This window comes from Mastacembelus armatus, chromosome 22, assembly GCF_900324485.2.
Source record: "Mastacembelus armatus chromosome 22, fMasArm1.2, whole genome shotgun sequence".
Taxonomy (NCBI): Eukaryota; Metazoa; Chordata; class Actinopteri; order Synbranchiformes; family Mastacembelidae; genus Mastacembelus; species Mastacembelus armatus.
The window spans coordinates 16,367,970-16,389,977 of NC_046654.1; the positions used below are offsets into that span (position 1 = coordinate 16,367,970).

General features: G+C 41.6%; 2 protein-coding genes across 8 annotated transcripts in view; one reads left to right on the forward strand and one right to left on the reverse strand.

Moving 5' to 3' along the window:
* ralgapa1 (Ral GTPase activating protein catalytic subunit alpha 1) overlaps nucleotides 1–16,926 on the forward strand; it is a 59,193-nt gene extending 42,267 nt beyond the window's left edge. For 5 of the 7 annotated variants that reach the window (XM_026307352.1, XM_026307361.1, XM_026307319.1 and 2 more), the window contains 2 exons: nucleotides 9,686–9,810; nucleotides 13,491–16,926. In XM_026307352.1, coding sequence (XP_026163137.1) covers nucleotides 9,686–9,810; nucleotides 13,491–13,636 — 271 coding nt within the window. In that variant the 3' untranslated portion in view covers nucleotides 13,637–16,926. Of the gene's footprint in view, nucleotides 1–9,685; nucleotides 9,811–11,188; nucleotides 11,221–12,514; nucleotides 12,627–13,490 lie in introns of all 7 variants that reach the window. The other 2 variants (XM_026307335.1, XM_026307371.1) reach the window with 2 other exon arrangements.
* Nucleotides 16,927–18,128: 1,202 nt separating this feature from the next.
* Nucleotides 18,129–20,243, reverse strand: insm2 (insulinoma-associated 2). The gene has a single exon (XM_026308153.1). It carries the CDS (start codon nucleotides 20,163–20,165, stop codon nucleotides 18,129–18,131), a length of 2,037 nt encoding a protein of 678 aa, XP_026163938.1. The 5' UTR covers nucleotides 20,166–20,243.
* Between the last annotated feature and the right edge of the window lie 1,765 nt (nucleotides 20,244–22,008).

Below are 22,008 nucleotides of genomic sequence, written 5' to 3' on the forward strand. Positions count from 1 at the left end.
TGTGTGTGTGTGTGTGTGTGTGTGTGTGTGTGTGAGAGAGAGTGAGGGTGTCCTTGTGTGTGTGCGTGCGTGCGTGCGTGCGTGCGTGCGTGCGTGTGTGTGTGTGTGTGTGTGTGTGTGTGTGTGTGTGTGAAAGAGCAAACTGTGGCCATCCTCCATCTGCTCCTGGCTGATTGTGGTTCTGGGGAACAATGTTGGAGAGATATTTAGCTACTACACATTCTGCCAGCAAGTGTGTGTATGTTTGTTGCTACAAATTTCCAAATGTATGTCATCTGTCTATTTACACTTTTTAATTTCAGTATTTCATGGTGTTGATGTTGTGTGAGTATATGTTTATACATTTCACTCTCAAGGATTAGAGCTATTGTTTGTGTGTGTTCGTGTGTGGGGCATCCCCTCTAGTGGTTGATTGGCAGAGATAGTTGCACTGAGGCTGGGGTCAGCATATGGCTCAGTGTGATAGCGATGCTGTGTTTGTGTGTGTGTTTTCTGTGCGTGTGTGCGTGTCACTGCCTTCCCCTCTCTTTCACTCTGTTCCCAGTGAAATGATGGCAGCTCTGGGCATGTAGCGCTATTATCCCCCATATCCACACACACACACACACACACACACACACACACACACACACACACACACCAAGAGCAGCCAAACGCCTAGTGGTCTGCCTGGCTTCTCCTTGCCAGCTCCCACAATAGAGCCTATTGTCCCAGTAAGGCTACAATCTTCTGTGTGTGACAAGGAGTATGTGTTCCTCACTATGGTGGTAAGGTGAGGGCAAAACCTCACAAATTGAAGACATTTTGTTATTGCTGATGCTGTAATGGGGTCATGGTATCCTTAACCTCCCCTTGAGCTCCACTATACCCGCCAGTCATGGAAGGAGCACGTCCTTTGACATCAGTGATAGCTGCATTGCTGCATGCTTCAAAAAGATCTATGAGAAACCAACAGAAATTTCTGGTATATGAAAAAATATTTATTAGTAAGTAAGTATATTAGAAAGTATATATTATTAAGTATATATTTTGTTTAGAAATTGGAACTACTACTCAGGAAACATTGCATCTTTTTAAAATAATAAGCATGAATATAATAGATTTTACTCATCTGGTTTTTGGTGTAAACTGTGCGTTCCCCGAGAGGCTGCAGTGGCAAATTGACAGCAAATCAGCGCCACACACTACACTGGTATTTGATGCTTAAAGATACAATTAGGATTAGGTTTAAGGTCTGTGTATTAGTGGGGGTTAAGGGTAGGGAAATGAATATGAGTGTTAGTGAAAGTGTGTGGAGGGGGATGTGAAGGTGGTTAATTGTTTCCCGTTGGGTAGATAGAGGAAATGAAAAGAAAAGGGTGAGGAGGAGGGGTCACAGCTAATATCTTCTACCACTCCTTTGGGAACTCTGTGTGTGTGTGTATGCAATGATTTTATCTGATCTTGATCTGTTTCGCAAGGACACAGTACTTTTGTGCAGCATGCACTTATAGAAATGTTACAGAACAATTAGCCTGCTGCTGTGTTTGAATTAGCATTCACTCGTCATTCTTTTTCTTTTTGCATTGCTTAAAAAGGTGTTTTGATGGATTTCAGTCAGAAATATTCTACTTACAGCAATTCTTGGGGAACTGGCCCTCCTGACAGGAGTGGTTGACACACAAGTGAAAAGCAGTAATATGTTTCTTCAGTGCTGCAGTAGACTCAAGATACATATCCGTTTTTGGTAACACATATGCACTCAAACCAACTGATTGACAAAGTCCATAGACAGGTCTGAGACAAGTATTATCAAAGAAAAAGGCAAATTACTGGTGAGTGAGGTGTATTACTTTAGATGTTATTCATGTTCTTTCATGTTTTTTTTGCCCTAATTTCTGAAATACATGATTCATGTAATGGCCGTGTGTGTGTGTGAGGGGGTGTGTGTGTGTGTATGTGTTTGTGCACTCACATACATGCCTTGTCACCAAGAGCTGTGCAGACACATGAGTTGTAGCCATCAGTGGCTTGATCATACCTTGTTGGAGCAGACCCCCCTCTGACTGGTAAACAAGCTAATCTGCAGTATGTGTGTGTATATCCGCGTGTGTGTATGTGCGTGTAAATGCATGAATGCAGTTTGAGGTGGGCTGTGGGAGCGTAAGTATTTTTGCGTGACAAGGTGTTTAAGATTCAGGGTGGGATGTCACGGATGACCAAGACCACGACAAAGTGTGTGTCATGAGTTCTAATAGCGTCTTCAGTTTGGCCTTAAAGTGACAGAAAGAGAATAGTTGTCTTCACGGGCTGGGAAGTAGGATATTTATGTATAATTAACAAATGAAAACTGTAAAAAATTACTAGAAAATTACTTTAACAAACAACTTATAAGCTCCAGGTGTCACAGTATTCTCAGAGGCATCAGTTTTATTCCAGCAAATGTTTTCAGTGAGACTTTTTCTTGTCACAATGTATTTAGAGTGTTGTTTGTTTGTAAAATGTTTGTAGAATGCTTATAGAAATTCATGTAAAGGGAAAGATGAGCGCGTAAAGTGTCCTTAACTCTGAATTTCCCATCGGTCCAAAACACCTGTGATATTAGAAATATTTTTCGTGACAACTCATATGCTTATTATGAAGATTTATTGCCGTGTGTATGTGGATGTACATGTGTGGCGGATGAATATTGTCTAACTGTTGTTAGAGCCTGCAGATAAGAACAGGATCCATCACCCTAATCAGAGAATTATTATTATTATGGTCTCAGTGACGATAACCAACACCCACTCTGTGTGTCTGTGCACTTTGCTGTGTGTGTCCATGTTAAATAAAGCTTGTAATTGTGCTGGCAGCTTTAGGGCTCCCCAGTGGTGACAGTGAGGACAGTGTGTGTGGGTGTGTGTGTGTGTACGTAGTCACGCATATGTCAAAGGGTGAAATAGCAGGGTGACAAGGGGCCAATTAATGTATCATGTCTGGTTTTCGCCACAGCCTCTTGTTTCTGCATTGGGTTAAAGAGCAGATGAATAGGGGTAAATATAATTGTGGGTGTGTGTGTGTGGTGTCAGTGCACATAGGCCCCTAACAATAAGTAGTGCATTAAACCAACCTATCTCTGTCCTCATCTTTGGCGTACGTGGACACACACACTCGTAATGAAATCACAAAGCCTCCATATCATTGCTATCACAGAAAGATATAAACCCATTAGCTTGTTCCTTTGGGCAAGGGGACATACACACACACACACACATACACGCTCAGGTTTATCATTACACGCTGTAAAGCTTTTCCAATTGTATTATCCCTCTGATGTCCTTCTCTCTGTTGTCTGTTCCAATGCCTGGGGTGGATAGGACAGATAGAGTGGGTGTGGGTTAGTGTGTGTTGCAGAATGAGATTCAGTGTGTGTATTTCTGAGGAAGCGTAATCTTTTAGGCAAACTATAGACAATGGGCAGAATAGGTTTTGTTGCAGTTTTAATATATTTCTTTCCCTTTTAAAAATAGTCCATTAAATATTTATACGTAACATATCTGCTGTGTTCACATTGGAGCAACGTTCACAATGCTACTTCACCTGAACAGAGATGTTGGTGATTCCAAGTTAAATAATGGTGTGATTCATTCACTTGTCTGAGCAATGGAAATGATTCATAAAACATGAAAGGAAAGTCTGAATAGTATCAAGTGAAAACTGTCCAGAGAAAGCTAGATCCACCGCTCGTGTTACCTTTTTGAAGATTTTCCTTATGCACAGGGGATGGGCATCATGGATGGATTTGTAGTTGCTAAGACTGGTAGTATATCTGGGCAATGATAGAAGAGAATATATTTTAATAATTTGAATGTTTGTTCTTGCAATGTGTGAAAATTTTACTTATCAGTTTTTAAATGTGCACAAAAGTTTATTTTTAGTCTAAAAGTACCACTTAGAAAAGTCCATGGATGAGGCATTATCTGTAGTTACTAAAGGTGTGGTTACAGAACTTGACTCAAGACTGAGTGGACACTACTTTGTTTTGAACATGCATGAAGATGACATGTAGTAGGTGGGGCAGGGTTTTTTTATTGTTAATGCTGAATTAGTGCATGTCGGCTTTCTCTGAGTATGTTTCTGTATTGTAGCCATGGTGGCTTTTGATCCACATTTCTACTACCTAGTTCTTTTGTTATTCAGTCACTGCACTGTTACTGCCACCTGTAATGTGAATCACATCACTTCTTCTATATCAGGGTATTTCCTCACAGAAATAATTCGAACATTTCTAATATTAATCAACAGTCAACTTTTACTTCCCAGCAGTTGAAGTAAGAAATGCTGCTCCACTGTATTTTAATCATTGGTGACAGCAAGGCTTATGATATTGAAAGTAATGCTAGACATTATCCGCTCCGCTGCTTCACTAGGCAGGTCCACTTGAACAGTAGAGAGGGCTCTTACTCAAAGGGTATTGATCTGCTCCCTCAGCAGCATTGTAGCCACTTTCAATGAAGCCATTTCTTCACTGTTAGTACAATGTCCACACATATTGGTGACACTGGCCTGTACGCGTGGCTGTAGGTTCTCTCTCGGGATTTCAGTGCCTTCGAACCCCCTCTTTGGAAAATTTGAGATTTGTATTCCAGCTAGTATCTTGATTGACTAAATTCTTTTCTGAGATTTTCTCAATAGCTCATGTTACAAGAATTTACCACAACTGATTTGAATTATTTCTGACATTAATAGCATTAGATTGTGAATTTCACGTTTAATGTGTTTTGCCAATCACTTCATAATGATCATAAGCCATTATAGGAGCTGAGCTGGCATCCTATGCAACATGTAGAGTTTCTGACTCTTAAACCTAATTCAGACTGAAACACTGATTCAGTTTGATCCCACATCAGTTTTAACTACACACTGAACACATTGTTCACCCAAACTGAATGGGTGAAGAGACCTCAGCTAGCCTGTTGATGATACATATTTATTGCTGAGTGAAAAGAAAGACAGCACAATTAGAGTCTACAAATAGGTCAAAAGCTTATTGACCTTGTTCAGTTGACTCACACCATATAAATAGAGAGCAAGTTGAACACTCTGTAAACTGAAAATGAATTGTAACAGAGTGTTTGGATTTTACTGGTAACCTGTAGCAGGATTAGCTGCTGCACTAACTATTGGGCCTGGCTTGTAACAGTCAATTCCCCATGGGCATTCAGAGATGTTTGCTTTATTGAACTGAGTACTTGTATTTATATGTCTACTGCCTTTGCCAAAAAGACTTTCAACACATACACGCACTTGCAAACAGCCCATGTTAGACTGTTGAATAGTGAATATCATGCGCCCGTCTGTATTTGTGGCTGTGTGGTTCCCTTTCTTTCATACTGGTCTCACTCAGTATAGAAAGTTCCAGTGGTTCCATTTCATCATGAATTTAATGAACCTTGCAAGTAGTTACTGTATTTTCTCGACTATAAGTTGGAATATTAGTCACTTTTAGCAAAAACAGCCTTGTTGAACAGAAAAAAACATATACAAGTTGCATCGGTGAATAAGTTGCGTTTCTAATTATACTTATCATAGTCTAAATGAGCCTTTAAAGAACATAGGCTAAGCGTAACAACAAGCAGAAGTGCATTGGGAAACGTCAGAGTGTAGGGGGATGAAATATGGTGTCAGCCTCCTCTCTTGGGGTGCCTCAATGCCAACTGCTCAACAAAATTATTGTAAATATACACAATGTAAATATACATATATCACTTCGCTATCTAAGTCACACTATGAACCAGAGGAGGTAAAAAGTGCAACTTACAGTCTGGAAAATACAGTACAATGTCTATAGTGGAAACACTGTACAGGCACACACTCCATACACTACATACAACCATTGGCCCACATACACACACGCCCACACTCCAGCAGTGGGCCCAGCTCCTAATGCTCTAACAAACTCCCTTTCTCCTCCCTTCCTCGGTCTCAAGTGATCGCAGGAGTCTAACACCGCCACAATGAACTGCGCTGCAGGAGAGAGTGAGAGAAAAGAGCTTAAATGGAGAGCGAAAGAGAGAGACACAGAAAGAAAGGGGCTGGAGAAGGCACGGACACCTCACTCTTTTAGACACACACAAGAAAATGAGTTTCTGACTCAACACAAAAGAGTCTTTTTATCTGCCCCCTCTCCTCTGTCTTTCTCCTTTCTGCCTTTCTCTTCTCCGCTCTCTCCCTTTTCTCCCTTGCCAGCCTTTTCCTTCTTTTTCCCCTTATTATTTTCCCTCTATTCCCCTTTTCTTCACAAGCTAGAGAGATTTTCTGCTAATGACTTAATAAGAGGAGCCGTCTGAAATTCAATTACAGTATTTTATAGTGAAGACTACCATTTGGATGGAAGCAGAGACGTGTAAAAGCAATCCAGTTCTATTTTCTTTGACCTCTTGCTGGTTTGTACTTCTTTTAATACCAATAAAAACTTTATTTGTATAACGTCCTTCATACAACGATGCCACACAAAATGTGGCCAGCGTTCCATATTAAAAATGATGCAGTTGTTTTTCCAATAGTCACGGGAGTGTTCTTACAAAAAATAGATTGAGGAAAAAAAATGAATTTAAACCATTGCAGTATCAGGCTGCAACAAAACTGAAAAAAGTGAAGGAGGTCTGAATACTTTCTGAATGCACAGCTCAACTTTCCAAAAACATGTGGTTAATCACATTTCATTCAAGATATAACAAGGGGGGGCAAATACTTTTTGACAGCACCGTATCTACTAGGACCTGCCTACTCCCTGTGCCAAAATGTACACTATTTTACTGCTTCACGTTCTGTATATGCCAAAATCACATTTGTATGTGCAGGACCTTTTTGGCATCCTAAATTCTAAAGGTGATTTTTAGTGTTCCAATGAAAGTTTTACATGAGTGCGAATCCATCTCTTGCCTGTTGTTGCCTCTTGCCGGTGGGGATTCTGGTGTTTGTGACACAGTGACATAAGGTCATTGACAGAAAACCATGCTGAGAGGCAGATATGGGGGGGAAGGAGATACAGGAGGCACATGGACAAAGAGCATAGAAAAGTAAAGTGATCTTCTTGTCATTTATCTCAGCAGTGGTACCATGTCTGTGTATTTATTTGTCCGCCTTCTGCTCGTTCTCTCTCAGAGCTACTCTGCTTGTGTAGAATCCTTTCTTTCCTGCGTGTCCTTAAAAACCTTTTCATCTTTTCAGAAATTACAAAACAGTGGACTTTTATGTCTGTGCGTTTTGGAAAATCCTGTGGATACTGTCTTTTTCTTTCAGCTGCAGCCACACATTATTAAAACATGATATAAAGATAATAATGTGTTGTTTGCAGGGACATATAGCGCTTTTTATTCCTAATTGCCTTGCATCCACACATTCCCCCAAACACACACATACATGCGCGCGTTCATTCACCGAAGGGGGAAGTGTGATGCTGGGGAGGGGGAAGCAGGAAGGCTAACAGTGAGATCACAGAGACTTGGTGTGAGCAACACTAGGTTGACACTCATCGTGTGTTCTCTCAGCTCTGACCAGGAGACACACACACACACACACACATACCACATTGTGCTGTTACTTAAATATCCTCTTCTGTGACAGGATTCTCACCCTGCTTCCTCTTCTCCCTTGCTATTTCCTCTACCTTCTGTTACACGTTCTCTTCCTCCCTGGGCATCTTGCTTTCTTTGCAACTCTTAGCTCTTTCCCTGTCTCTCCCAACTTTGTTCCCTCTCTGACTGCTTCCCCCCTTGTTTCCTTGTCAGTATGATTTACCATTATTTTTGAAACAAGATCGTTTTTTTTTTTTTTTTTTTCTTTGGTTTTTGTTGTTTTTTGTTTGTTTTTTTTTTTGTCCTTGAAGTTCCTGTGAATCCAGTAAAATGTTAGACAAACTCTGTCATCTGTTTTAAGTTTATTAAAGTTTCTCTCTTTGCAGGCCCCCCACTCGCCTCCTTTCTCTTCTTTTCCACCAGCGCAGACTGTCCCTGCACTTTAAAGGAGCCATATTGTTGTTGTTATTATTGTCTCTAACTGGATCAGTTACCATTAGACCTGAATCTTTCTCCTTCTGAGGCCCATAAGACCAGCTCTCTAACCCAATAGAAAACCCATGGGCACTATTACAGATTGCCGACCCATTCACAACACACACACACACACACTGAGACACAGATTTCATTCTGAAGATTCATTGGCCTAATCCCATCACACACTCAAGCAGGGATACATGCACTTACATACACACATTGTGCCTGTTCACAACCAACCTTATCAAATACACAGCTGAAGTCCTCTTTTACTGGAGCTCACTGAGCAAATGGTAATGGTAATACTATTGGGAGATGATGGGCCTGAGTTGTGAGTGCGTGTGTGCAGACTGTAACAGCTGCATAAGGCTGTCATTATGGTTGGATGCATGATTAGGGCTAAGGAAGAGAGGATAAATGTCATTCTATCAATGAGGTTAACTCTAATAAATGGACAGCCCTGGTTTCCATTTACTCTGCTTTCTGCATATTCCCAATGGCTCTTGCTAAGAATTTTTGAAATAAGATTGACTTTTTTTTTTTTTTTTTAAGAACTTGAAGTCTTTGAAGTTCCTGTGAAATCAAGATTGGTTTACTTCAGTAAAAGTTGCTGGTTTTGCTTTCTCTGCTCTCTGCTCAACCCTGATGACCCTTTCTTTGACTCCATCACTAAAGTGCTTTGATTTGCTTGCTTTTTTTTCTTTATTTACCCACATAGATTTTCATGGAAAACCAGATATATGGTGTTAACCAGCCTGTGTTACACACTGTTTTTATATGTAGAAAATGCCTTTTCTCATTTAATTTCATTATGTAGTATATGTTTTTGTTCGCTATGTTCTTCTGTGCTTATTTTGTCATTATTTTTTTCAGTTCAGGTGCTTGCAATAGCTGCTTCTCTTTTCAGTGTTGTCTAGTGTATTTTGGTGATGTTATTTTTAATAATTCATAAATTTGAGGGACTCACATGAAGGGAGCAGCTTTAAAGGCCCGTTTTTCCAATCACCTTCTCACTATGAGTTGAAAAGTATCATGACCACTCACGGAGGAAGTGATTTACGATTATCTCCTAAGAATGGTGCATGCCGCAATCTGGGATTTATTAGATGTTAAGTGGCCTATTGGTTCTTGCTGTCCATATATTAGATCTGTGAGAAAGGTGCACATGCAAATCCTGACTTTTAGTTCCCAGTGTGGGTCAAGGTCCAAAACACTTGATCCAACATTTTCCATATTGCAACTGGGTAGTCTTTGATTAGACCACCATGCCTGGTAAACCTGTTTCAGCAACTTCACAGCAACACAGATTGCAGAAAGCTGCTTTCACATGTTGAGTAGGACTCACCATAAGCTATTAAACAACCTGTATGTGTCAAATTTGTTGAGTGCCTCTTTCAGTTTTTTCTGATTTTGTTGTTTTTTTTGGTTGTTGTCCTGTCAAAATGTTTCCAGTACAGCTACAATGGAAACTAGAGAGACCTATATTTTTCAGAATATATCCTGGCCACTGCTTTTTTTGCTTGTTTTTTTACTTCACAGGCAGTACTGTATATTGGCAGGATTTTTTTTTTTAAGTCTTGCAGCCACTTATACCTGTCTTTTATTTTCTTTCTTTGTTCTGTTAACATTTATGCCTTTATGTATTTGGCCTTGACCTTTGACCTCAGCTATGAGGAGCGAGCACGATACCTAGAAACCATCGTGCAGCACCACCAGGAGCCAACCACATTTGAAGATTATGCAGCTCGAGTCTACAGTCCCGCTCCCTGCACACACCTGCCATCTGACACAGGTAGGACCCGGCCTTACACTCCATCCAGACAAATAGCACACCAACACACAGTCAGTCGAAACTTCAATCTTGAAATTGGTACTAATTTACTTGCAAAGACTAATTCTACCACATCATTTTATGTAAAGAGCAAAAGCAAGTCAAGTGATGCTTAACTATGCTGATTGTCCTTCTTTTAAAGTATATAATGATAATAATAATAATAATCTTACAAAGTGCGATACAAATTCAAAATAAATATAGGGCAAACTCAGCCTGATAGTTTTTAAACCACTTGCCCTCTAGCATCACTTTCACACTGGCAGCTCACAGTCACACTCAGAGCCTTGTATCTGATGTGCTCTATTTTCTATCCAAAGCTGTGCTCAGCCTTCTTCTCTCTCCAGAGCGTCTCTGAGGAATTAGCTGACATCTGATCAGCTGTAGAGATGCCAGGCATGCACATGGGCCTTATATTCTAATATAAGGCTCTCATATATGTCCTGTTAAGTTTATTAGACAGATACTGATCTTTTATGTCTGTGTCTAGTTCAATGTAAGTTAAGTCATGTACTGCCCCTTGACTCACGTTTATTTAAATTATTTAACATGCCATTTTTTTTAAATAATTTGATTCCATAGTTAAGCCACACATTTTTTTATTCATAAAGAGGTTATACACATAAAGCACAAAGGGAGACAACTGTGCAACACAAACCTGCGTTAGTCACATATTAGAATTTAATGTTTTAATGCTGTTTATCTTTCTGGTTTAAGCAGAAACTCTGTGCGTGTATAAATATATATTCATGTATATCAATCAATCATTATCTCACCAGCTACTGTGTGAAAAATAATTTTATGATAATCATCACCCTCCGAGAAGAGCCTGATACACTTGTTTTCCTCAAATGTTCATGTTGAATATTGTGTGGTATATAAGACCCTCTTTTGAAGTAGTATATTGCTCTGTATTAGGTTGTCAGTACTATCAGACCCAAATGTTATGCAGAACACAGGATCAAAAATATATTCAGGCTTCTCATTAGGACTCATGATACTTTTCACTTTGCCTGTTGTCTTATTCCTGATAAGTGGTAAAAGCTGAAAATCATAAATATTCCTGTGTCCTGAAGTATCTCTCCCTACCCCCCCTCCCCCATATTAACTCACAGGTTACCCTCCCTTAACAGCACAATGATCAAGCATTCTTCTCTCTTTCTGTTTTTGTTTTGATTTCACCATATTCCTTCTTTTTTTTCTAATTATTTATTGATTTATTTCTATTTGATTTGCTTTGCCTTTTTTTTTTTTTTTACTTTTGTTTTTGTGTTACACTTTTTTATTTGGTCTTTTTTTCTTCTTTTTTTTTTTTTCATTTTGTTCCTCCCTCCTTTAGATCGTAATGTCTCACTTGCCTATAGTTAAAAGGTAAGCCTGGTCACATGATTGACACGTCGCGCTCTGGTTGGCTCTTCTTACTGACATTTCACTCTAACCTACACTTTACTTCAGTGCCACCGCCTTGTTGTGTTTACCTCTATTTCTTCCACTGTGTTGTCACAGGTCTGCATGTGTTTATAATGCTCTTCTCTTAGTATTTAAGAGGAAGTGTCATTTTCATCATGCTACTTTGTAACTTGAAATATGTGTAAAACTTAGTTATGTCCTCCTCCTAGTTTAGGTTTTCTTTGATTTAGTTTTTTTCTTTCATAATATGATTTATTTGGAGTGTTTATGTCCACCTGCTGAATGTAAGTATAATATTCACTCTCCGTATACCTCTGTTTTTGGCCTGCACAAACTCCTGGGTGAAATATTTAGATCTTTACTCCAAGAACAGCTGCCTGCTGTGACCAAAAGCAACACTAATGACAGAGGTTGCTGGTCATAAACCCAATGAGCTCAAAGACACTTAAACTTTTTGTGTGACTTACTACGGGGGAAGTCATCTAATTTTCCTGATTAAAATGACTACGGTTAATTTAGCATTGCGTCACCTAGTGGCATGATGAAAATGAGAGATCCTTGTTATAACAATGTGAAATTTCTCCTCTTTGGTCTGTTCACTCATAATAATTTTCCTGTTTGTTCTGTTGACCTGCACACTGACCTGGTGAAGCTACCTCTAACCTTTTGTATGCTCCTCTCTCTGTGGTTTTGATGATATAATACTACACACACACACACTAACACAAGAATGGGTAAGAATTTCTAAAAATGTATCAACAGATAAACACACAGTTTGAAAACTGTCTTTCTTTTTAGTTATTATTTATTTGTGTATTTTGCATTTAAATTAACTTGGTAATAAGTAAAATTAGGCATAAATGTTATGTCATTCTCAGTAGGTTGTGGTGTGTTTTGTGTATTGCCACTGTTTGTTATTCCATTTTCATCTATTTCTGTTCTGTTGTGAATCTGTTGGGTAGTTTTATTCTTTCTTTGTTCCAACTACTTTTAAAAAATTTCTTTCTTTTCTTCAACCATCCCTCCTGCACCTTCCTCAACTGCTCCTTTGTCCTGTCCTTTGTGTAAACCTTCGCTTTTGTTTTTTTTTCTCCCACTTCCACTTCCATTTTCTCCTCTTCCCTCTATTTTTTTTTTTCCTGGCTTCTGGTGTGTCAATCTTACCTTACTTCAATTTTCTCACCTCTTTTTGATGCTGGCCTTCCTCTCTTCCCCTTTGCTTCTCCTGTCCTGTCCTTTCCTCTCCTCCCTACAGAGGAGCATAGTGTTATGTGTCTGATGGTTCCTAAACCACTAGACAGCTTTAACCTGCTCAGGGTGAAAGGGAAAGGCCTAAAGCAGAAGGTCCTTCATGCTAGCTGTGAATGGTATGCTGTAGAACCAGTAAAGCATTTTGACTTTTACAATCTATAGACTCAGTGGCATTTTTTTTTTCACTTTCTTCTGTAGTTTTCAGGTCTAGGTTCCCAAATTTTCCACACAAATTAAAGCATAATCAAGTGAAAATCTATTTAAGTTACTTGGTGAAGGTGTAGCCAGCAGTGAGCAGCTCTTGACTAACTTGCTAATGTAATGTTTACTGTTTAGTCAGAGACCTGCTGCCTTTAAAAAGGTCTGCACAGTCACTGTGTCATGTAAATCACATCTATTCTCATTATGTCAACATGGTATCAACAATTGTTTTGATCTTGTGGAGTGCAGGTTTAAAAGTATTACCTTTAATCACTACTGCCTTTACCATGAGACCTAAGCTGGATAGAGCCACTGAAAACTAAACAGAGGCCAGAATTAGTCAATGAACACTGACCTTTGACAAAGTCAGTTTCACCTGAAGGTTGAGAGGAAGTTTTAGGAGCGTCGGCACTTCACTTTTGTGTTCTCACCAAATTCAAATAGAACATGTTGCCTCCACAGCAGATTCAATTAGCAGTTTAGTGTGTATTTACATTGTATGTGGCTTTTAATTTCACTTTCAGTCTCAGGGGGCCTCTGTATGTTGCCTGTTTTTCTAGTTGCCACTGTGTCTGTGTGTGTTGTCTTGTGTGTGTCACTTTAGGAGACTGCAGTCTTGTTCAGTAGAACATCATGGAGTGTGATGTAATTTTCTTGTCCTCCCGTCATCCATTTCTGCTCTCATTTACCCCCTCTCCTTTATCCCTGCCTCCTCCATCAATCCATCACCTGCCCCGCTCGCCCCACACCTTCCCCTGCCTCACCCTGCTCCTCTTCAGGCTCCTGCCTAGAGATCCTTCGGGGAGAAAGTCCGGCTCTTGGGGAGGCCGGGAGCGACTCAGCATCTCCCATGTCTCCCCGGACTAGCAAGAGCCGTATGTCCATGAAGCTGCGACGCTCCTCTGGATCAGCCAATAAGACTTAAGATCTGTAGATTACGTGGCCCAGTCAGAACTAACGCAAATCACACAAGCCAAACAGACGTGACATGTTCCTCAAAAGATGTTTCCTCAAGAGGAAATTTGAGCTGCAAATTGTACAGGAAATTTAGCATGAGACAAATTAAAATTAACTGTTGTGGGGAATTTCTCATGGATATTAATTTTCAACAGGAAGAGTAATTTTTCTCTGAATTGAAAGTGACCACCAGGGGGTGTCTGTAGACTCCTCCAGCATGCTGCTGTTCTGATCAGACACTGGCGTTTTTATGTACAGACCGCTTCATCGCACAGTTGTACTCTCAAAAACCTGTAACATTCTGTGGAGCATACTATACTGTAACTTTATTCTGAAATTGCTCACTGCACAGTATTTATCCTTGGCTTTGCTCACAAAACAAATTAGAAACTCGGTGAAGCAGTGCTGCAGCATGCTGACCTTTGCCACAATAGGAGCGTAGTACACTGCAGTATTAATTCATAATAACATGTGCCAAGATTGCAAACGCTCCAGTGTAGCTAGTACTGCAAAAAGTTTAAATGTGCTCCATTATACACTTCTGTGCAAACAGATTTTGGGGAGCACAGCAGGACAAAGAAAAGCAGAGTCTCTTCAGTCTCTGCTTGGTGTTATGTTGGTGAATATTGCTCTGAGGAATCTGTATATTTGTACTATAATTAGCCTGTGTGTACAGACAGAAACACAAGTTTATATAAAAAAAGAAATGAGTGTTGGGTATGAAGTGTTGCATGGAGAATGCACAAATAAAAAGTCTGTCTGTTCTCAGTGCAGCATTAGAACAATAGGAGCAGGGCTCAGTTTCTATTCAGCCCTCATAAAAGAATAAAGACTCATTCAGTCAACAGAAAAAACAACATGCCGCAGAGGTGGGTATACTTTCAAGTCATGTTTCATGTTTGAATTTCCTCTGAACTTGGGTCCTGAAAGTGACTTGACTCTTTCTGAGTGGAGCCATCTAAGGAGCAGTGTTACTGTGTGTAGAGGAATTATGGTGGGCTTATCTGTCTTTTCTGAAGGAGAAAAAAAGTGCTTTCTAGAAAATTAACAAGCAAACTGATCAAAATATTTGTTGCATAAAGTTTTTGTTTTTTGGTTTGTTCATGCTGTAAACTGTGGATGAGCACTGATGTTCATTTATTTTCCTTATATGTCCTTTTTTTTTTTTTTTTTTAAATTGACTGTAAAATGCATTTTGACCTGAACAAAACTGTTGCTGTATTTTTAGTCATTTGTCTGATGCAATGGAACCACAGCTTTTCTTATTTTCACACACACACACACACACACATATTCTGTATATCTATATATGTTTGAGAGTTTGTGTGTGTAAATATATATATACATATATGTATATATATATTTACACACACAAAATGTGTAGTGTGAGGAGGCTTGTTGTGTATATACTGTTCTGTGAGAATAGCTGCCAAAACCAAACTATAGTTTAACCTCGGACCACATATCTGTTAAAAATGGGTTCACACTACAGAATTTTATGCTTGTGATTCTTTGTTCATAGCCAGTTTGTGCTTCATTCTTAAAGAACTTAAAGGTAATTTCTTTTAAGTTCACTCATTACTCTTCCTATATATAACCTTGTCACCACACCTGTTGGAGAAATTCAAGAGAAACTTCCAAATAACAAAGTTTAGCATCATCAGTTTTCATTTTGGAAAGAGAAAAAAAACTTTATGTACAAAAGACCTATTGTAGATCCAAGGCCAAAGAAGGAGAGAACAGAAAGAGATGTCAACTTTTTTTTTTTTTTTTGGTTAATTCCACTCTTATACTAAGACTCATCACCAGTTCCAGTTCTGGAGGGATGGATCAGCCTGTTATCACAACCCAGAAAATTAAACACTGTCATAGATGATGTTCATGGTCGTATTTAATATTCCCATTTCAGCAATCAGTTGATCTCAACCCAGATAAAACTGACAAGGATTCAGACTTGCTTAAATGGTGGAAGAACTGTTTTCATTTCTAAATGTCATGGCTGTTGTTCCAGTATTTACCAGTATTGTTTTTCAGGATTTACCAGTATTGCATGGTCTTCCATTTATTTTACATGTTGGCTTATTTGTCCATTGTATATTTCTCGTAACCTGAGCCTTCATAAAGGAAACATATATGAAATGATATATGAAAGAAATTGTCATTATGCTTCACTGCTTGAAGTACTGTAAGTACTGTATTTAGAGCTGTGCTTTCTGTTGCTGTTTTATATTTTTACTTCAGCCATAGAGTCTCTGTAGAGAGGAAAGGGATTGTAATTGTAATTTTTAACTTTGGCTCCTCTATGGGGTTAAAGTAACTTTTAAAATGTGCCATTGTAAAATTTGGTCAAATTTATGTTTTGTTACTTTGTGTGTAAATATATGAAGGCACCTGAGATTTGAGTTGTCCCTTAAATTATTGCTGCTATCATCATCATCTTTATTGTTATTATTATTATTATTATTATTGCTGAGTTTGATGCATCATTGATTGGTTGACACAGATGGTCTAGTAGCCCCACTGTACTCTGGGACTAATCTGTAAGTGCTCTATATAGACTACAGCCCACCTTCTTGTTTACACCCTTTAACAACCTGAATCTGTTCACATGGCCACATCCCAATCTTTGCCCCCTAGGACTTGACCCACACAGTGATGCCATGTTTATCCTCCTTGGATTAAACTGCAGGTGATTCCCTGATGACCGGCATCCTGTCCCTGCTTTAACTTACCATTGAAAAGTAAGTGAACCTCAAATAGCAGCAACCAAACTATATTGAAAATATACAAAAAGTTACCCAAAGCCTTTTCGTCATTACTAAAAAGAGGAAAAAATCATTAGAAACTTACGCGAGGCTCTGATTTTCTGGGTTGTTTAAGTAGAAATATCATTTATTTTCTTGACAAAATAAGCCATATCAACAGCATAATATTCATCTGCCCTAGAAATTTGCCAACGCCTGCCTGTGTAGACGGATACGGGTTCAGCTGTTGTCCAGATGTGTGGGACAATGCTGATATATATGTAACTGCTGATTATACATGCTGCATGACACCTATTCAGTATAGACTGCACGTGTTGACCATCTAACAGCTCTACCACAACACACGCACGCACGCTTGCACACACACTCATCAAACTATGTTACTGTTAAACTTTGTAGTATGTATGTAAACATGTAACATCTTTCAGACACACACAGAGCGTGGATTTGCAATGATTGAATCTGACAATAAATGATTGATACTTGTCCTTGACCAGTTTTATATATTTGATGTGTGTGTCTGCATGTGTCTACATCAGCTTTAACACAGCAGTAATAAGTTGCAATGCAGGATTGCTAGTTGATCATACTTTATTACCATTTATTGACAGTAATTTAGAATAAATTTTACATTGAGCTTTAAACATATCAAAATAGTACTGTATAGGTTTTATAGAACCACAATTACATTTATAGCATCATGAAGGCATTTTGCAAGTATTTCATCTAATTTATAATAAAGACAAAAGACACTTTACGAGTAAAACTAACATTAAATGTTCCGTTTCTGTATGAAAATATTTTGTAGCTGAGACGTTAACTGGCACATTTACTATAAAAGGCCTGTTAAGGTCTGTCTTATGATTTTCTCTTGATTTATCGTTCAACTGTACATGAAATAGAGTTAGGACATTGATTCTGTCTCCGGTTTTTAGGTTAGGGAAGGCCACTTTCTAAATGTGATTACAGGTCAGTGTCTCACATATTACCCAAATCAGTAATGTAACCCGTGTCTTGTCTCTGCCACAGAAAAATAGTTACCAGGGGTTTGTATGTCTGCTATTTGTAGAAAGAAGTGTGTTATTGTTTGCTTTGACATGTGTAAAAGTGCTGGTCATAATGAAGTCCCTCTGTTCAGTCGCTCCTCTTTTACTGTTACAGTTGAGTTTCAGTATCAAATCATTTACAGTGTGTGGACATAAGAAGACGGAATATACAGTGCCTTATGTGTTCTCTATATGAGAACAGAAATATGGGAACATCAGCAACAGTGTATTTGTGACTGTGGTTCTTTAAGAACATATTTAACACGAGATATATGGTTTTCATCTGGATTTCAGCAAGTGTCAGCAAAAGATCTGGTTTTCCTCAAAAAAGAAAGACTTGACACAGTAGAATTGAAATCCTGCTTGTTGTACAGTTAAACTGCGGACAAGCTCAGTTTGAGTCTGCGGACTGTTCTTTCAGTACTACGGACAGAGGCTGTGGTAAAGCGGTACCGGTTTCAGCACCGCGGACAGTTTTCAGTTTAACTTGACAGTCTTATATAAGTCCTGTTTGTGTCGCTACAGAAAGTCACTCTGTGTAATCTTCATCCCGGAAACCTTCTGACTGAATTTACAGCAGAACCACAGGCGACTTCAGTGTGAACGACTTAGCTTCCCCTGGTGCAGTAATCAGTGGCTCCGTCTGGTGTTACGGTCGCACCGTCATCTGCAGCAACATCACCTGCCGGTTCTCGGTGGGATGGGACTTGTTGATGTGTCTCGTGAGCCCCGGGGAGCTGAAGAATGTGGACGGGCAGTGTTTACACGTGAAGATCTGCTGCTGCTGCTGCTGCTGCTGCTGCTGCTGCTGCTGCTGCTGCTCGCATTCCCCGCTGCCGCTCTCGTCTCTGTGCGCGTGAAACACGTCTGGTCTTAGTCCTCCCAGCGTTCCCGCCAGTAACTCGTCCCTCATCGCGTGCCACAGACGGTGCTTGTCCCTGATTTCGATCGAGGGGAAGCGCGCGCCGCACAGGTGACACAGGAACACCTGGCTCTGTCCGCCGCTGTTCTCGCGCGCCTGGCCGTAAGATGATGGAGGAGGAGGAGGAGACGCTCGCGCTGTCATCTCGTGCGCGGCCAGGTGTTTTTTCAGGTAAGCCTGCCTGCGGAATTTCTTCCCACAGTGCCGGCACTCGTACACCTCATCCTCCGGTAGCGACTGGACAAACGACAGAGGTGGATGCGGGATCGATGGCGGCTGCTGCTGCGGCATGTCCGCGCGCTCGGCTGGATTTCCGTTTAGCAGAAGGAGGCTCGAGGGAGGGCTGTCCGCCGCTCTCACCTGCTGCTGTAGGTCCAAACAGCTCTCCACCGGATTCCGGTAATGAGGCGGTGAATCGTAGTGAGGTGGCGCGAGGCTGTCGCTGTCCGGGCTGTCCCGTGACCGAGCGTGGAGCAGCAGGAGGGACTGCTCGCGCCTGGCACGGGAGCTGTCCGGCGCTCCGTGGTGCTGGTTCGTGTTGATGCGCAGGAGCTCGTTCTCCTTCCCCTCCATCTCTATCGGCTGCCGCTCGTGCTGAATGAGCCCTCGTGCCTCCTTTAACGGCTGACTTTTGTTTGTGGGAGTCTCTCCCTGGTTGTTTACCGGCCGAGGTTTATGCCAGCGGCGGTGGGAGGCCAAGTTTGCGGGACAGCTAAAAACTTTGTCGCACTCGGGACACCGGTACTCCACGCGCACTATGCGGGAGCACTTGTGCTGCGCGAGGGAGAAAGGGTCGGGGTACTCCTCTTTACAGAGTTGGCAGATGAACTCCCCCAGCGGCCGCTTCCCGGCGGAAGCGCACGACTTCTCCCGCTGTCTCCTCAGCTCGGGACTCTCTTTCTTGATCCGCAGACCCAGAACTGGCGAGGTCGTGACCTCATCCTCGAAGTTGAGTTTCCGGTTGACTTTGGGTTTCTTCGGCGGGTTCCCCGCTGACTGTTTGTGGTGTCTGTTGTTGTTGTTCAGGCGCTGGTCCGCTTCGAGAAACGAGCGTTTTCTCGCTGCGGGATGATGGTCCTGGTTCATCAGAGTCAGTGGCGGGAACAGGTGCACGTGAGCCATGCTGGGCTCGTACTTGTCGCTGTGGCCGTAGTACGGCGCGTGGTGGTGGCTGCTGCCCGCGAGGAGCCTCTCTATGGAAGCTGACACTGAGGTCGGCGTGGAGCTCACCAGGAACGGCAGCTCCGGTAACTCAGACGCCGGGGACGATGTCAGGCACCTGCCGGCGAACAGCGGTTGCTTCTCCCCCTCCTCGTGATGCTCAAATAGTTTTGTACCGACCGGTTTAACGGGACTGCGAGACTCCGTTAAAGTCAAATCGCGTGGAGGTGGTGGAGGCGGGTAGAAGCAGGAGAAGTCACCGTCAGGAGTCAAAACGTCCACCTCGCTCACCTGCTCCTCGGTCTCCGGTAACTGTGCTCGCCGGTCCGCCTCCGCCTCCAGCGCGGACTCCACGTGCAGGCTCCACGCCTCTCTGACATCGGCGGACTCCTCGCGGGGCACCGGGGGCTGTCCGTCTGTCCGTTCAAACGGGACAGCAGTCAACACGTCGTTCTCCGCCGCCGCTCCCGGTTTGACGGCTTCACACGTGTCACTGTGGTTCCCGTCGCTGTTGAACGTTACAGGCTTGTTGTTCGTGTTACTTCGTGCCCGGTATGACGCCGAGCATCGCCGGTTTCTCTTCACCAGGAATCCTCGGGGCATGGTGGTGATGGTGGTGATGGGTCTCGGAGCGTGACACCACCCGGAGGAAAGAACAACTACTCTTGTCTCGAGCCCACTTTCGAGGTGTGAAGTGGCGGAGAGAGGCAGAGAGGTGAGCGCAGGTGAGATGGGAGCGAGACGCTGGGACACAGTATCTGAGGGTGCGCGTGTTTGTTTTTATCCACCTCCCTCTCTCTCTTCTCTCTCTCTCTCTCTCTCTCTCTCTCTCACACACACACACACACACACACACACACACACATTACATAGCCCACATAAATAATGAGTTTTCGCCCAGAGCTGCATCGTCCTAAATTAGTTAGGTCGATTAATTCTTGAAATTCAATATCCGACAAGGAGACCGGGCAGATTCGGTGCAGCTTACCTCCCAAAAAGACTTCAAAATGAGGTTTTTCTAGTTTTATTTTGTCGTTTTCACCTGATTCCTCTTGAAATACACAGTCTCATATAGGCCATACGTGGTAAACATGTGAGCTTGGGTTTTTACATATTTTACCTACTCATTTTTTCTTATGGAAATAAGTGTTCACATCTTGTCTTTCTGAGGTAAACAGGAGATCAAAGACAGGCCTGTGTATTATTAACAATTGTTCTGCTCAGTAGAAATAGGCTCTAGTGCCGTTTAGTAATTTTGCTTGTGATGAGATTCTGATCTTTTTTCCCCTTTTATTTCTAGAGTCTGATGCTGCCGCGGGTCTGCATGAACATGGATGTACAGTATTTTGAAGAAGAAAACCTGATTCGGTGTGCGTGCGTGCGCGTGCGTGTTGGAGTCTGTGTAATTAGGAATAGCACCCGTGGGGACCCAGATACAGATAATATCTTTTTAAGACTACTAATGACCGTTTGTGTCCTGCTGAAGTGTCTGATTATCGGTGTCTTTGTTGTTGGCGGTGGGAATACCTCGGGCATGGCTTTCCCTCTGCCTGTGTGTTTGCATGTGCGTCTGCTCGTGCATGTATTTTATCACCCCAGCAGAACAGAAGGGCAGTGGAGTGACACTATAGTAAAGGAGTGTGTGTATGTGTGTTTGTGTGTGCGTGTGTGCGTGTGTGTGTGTTCACACCAGTCCTCCCCCACTAAGCTGCTCTGTATGATAAGAGATCGGAGGGATATTCAACCATCCATCCATTCACTCCCCCCGGGCCCGGCCGGCCCCTCTGCGCGGGCCAGGCGCTCTATAGCTCGGCCAGTGGGCTGAGGCCAGCCGGCGTCGCTCCCTGGAAATCAATCAAGGCGGATGAGTGTGAGCTTGACGAGGGCCGCCTGGGGAATAGAAATGAGATGAGTGGAGGAGAGGCACACTATACAAAAATTGTTTACAGGCGTCAGGCTTCCTGAACCTTAAGACGCCCACAGACAGAAAACCTACTTTCAACTTAGTAAGTCTACATTTTGAAAAGTTAAAGTTTGATTTATTCCAGTAGTTTTGACTTAGTATTGTTCCAATTTTCCATGATGATACCGGTGCCATATTTTACAGTTTGTTGTCACTCCTCACATAAACACTAATTCAGTTGCAACAAGCCACAGATTTTAGCTACACGTTTTTCTGTTTATAGCAATAAATTTGCTTCACCTCTGCAAGTTAAAAACATATTACAGGGTTTGTGCCAGGCAACTAGTAATGTAAAATGTCATTCTTTTCACTGCAGGGGATCTAAATTTCCACAATCCCAGATGGGGCTCAAATAAGCCAAAGTAGGAAGTTACACCATAATAATTTTGAAATCATTTTAATCACAATCATTTTTAGTGCTAACATTTAGTTCAGTTGCTTTTTACCAGGCAGCAGTCAGCTGGAAACCACCACTAATTTTTA

Bases quoted from the DNA above. Each gene is read 5' to 3' on its own strand.
- insm2 (XM_026308153.1), bottom strand. From the start codon at position 20,165: ATGCCCCGAGGATTCCTGGTGAAGAGAAACCGGCGATGCTCGGCGTCA.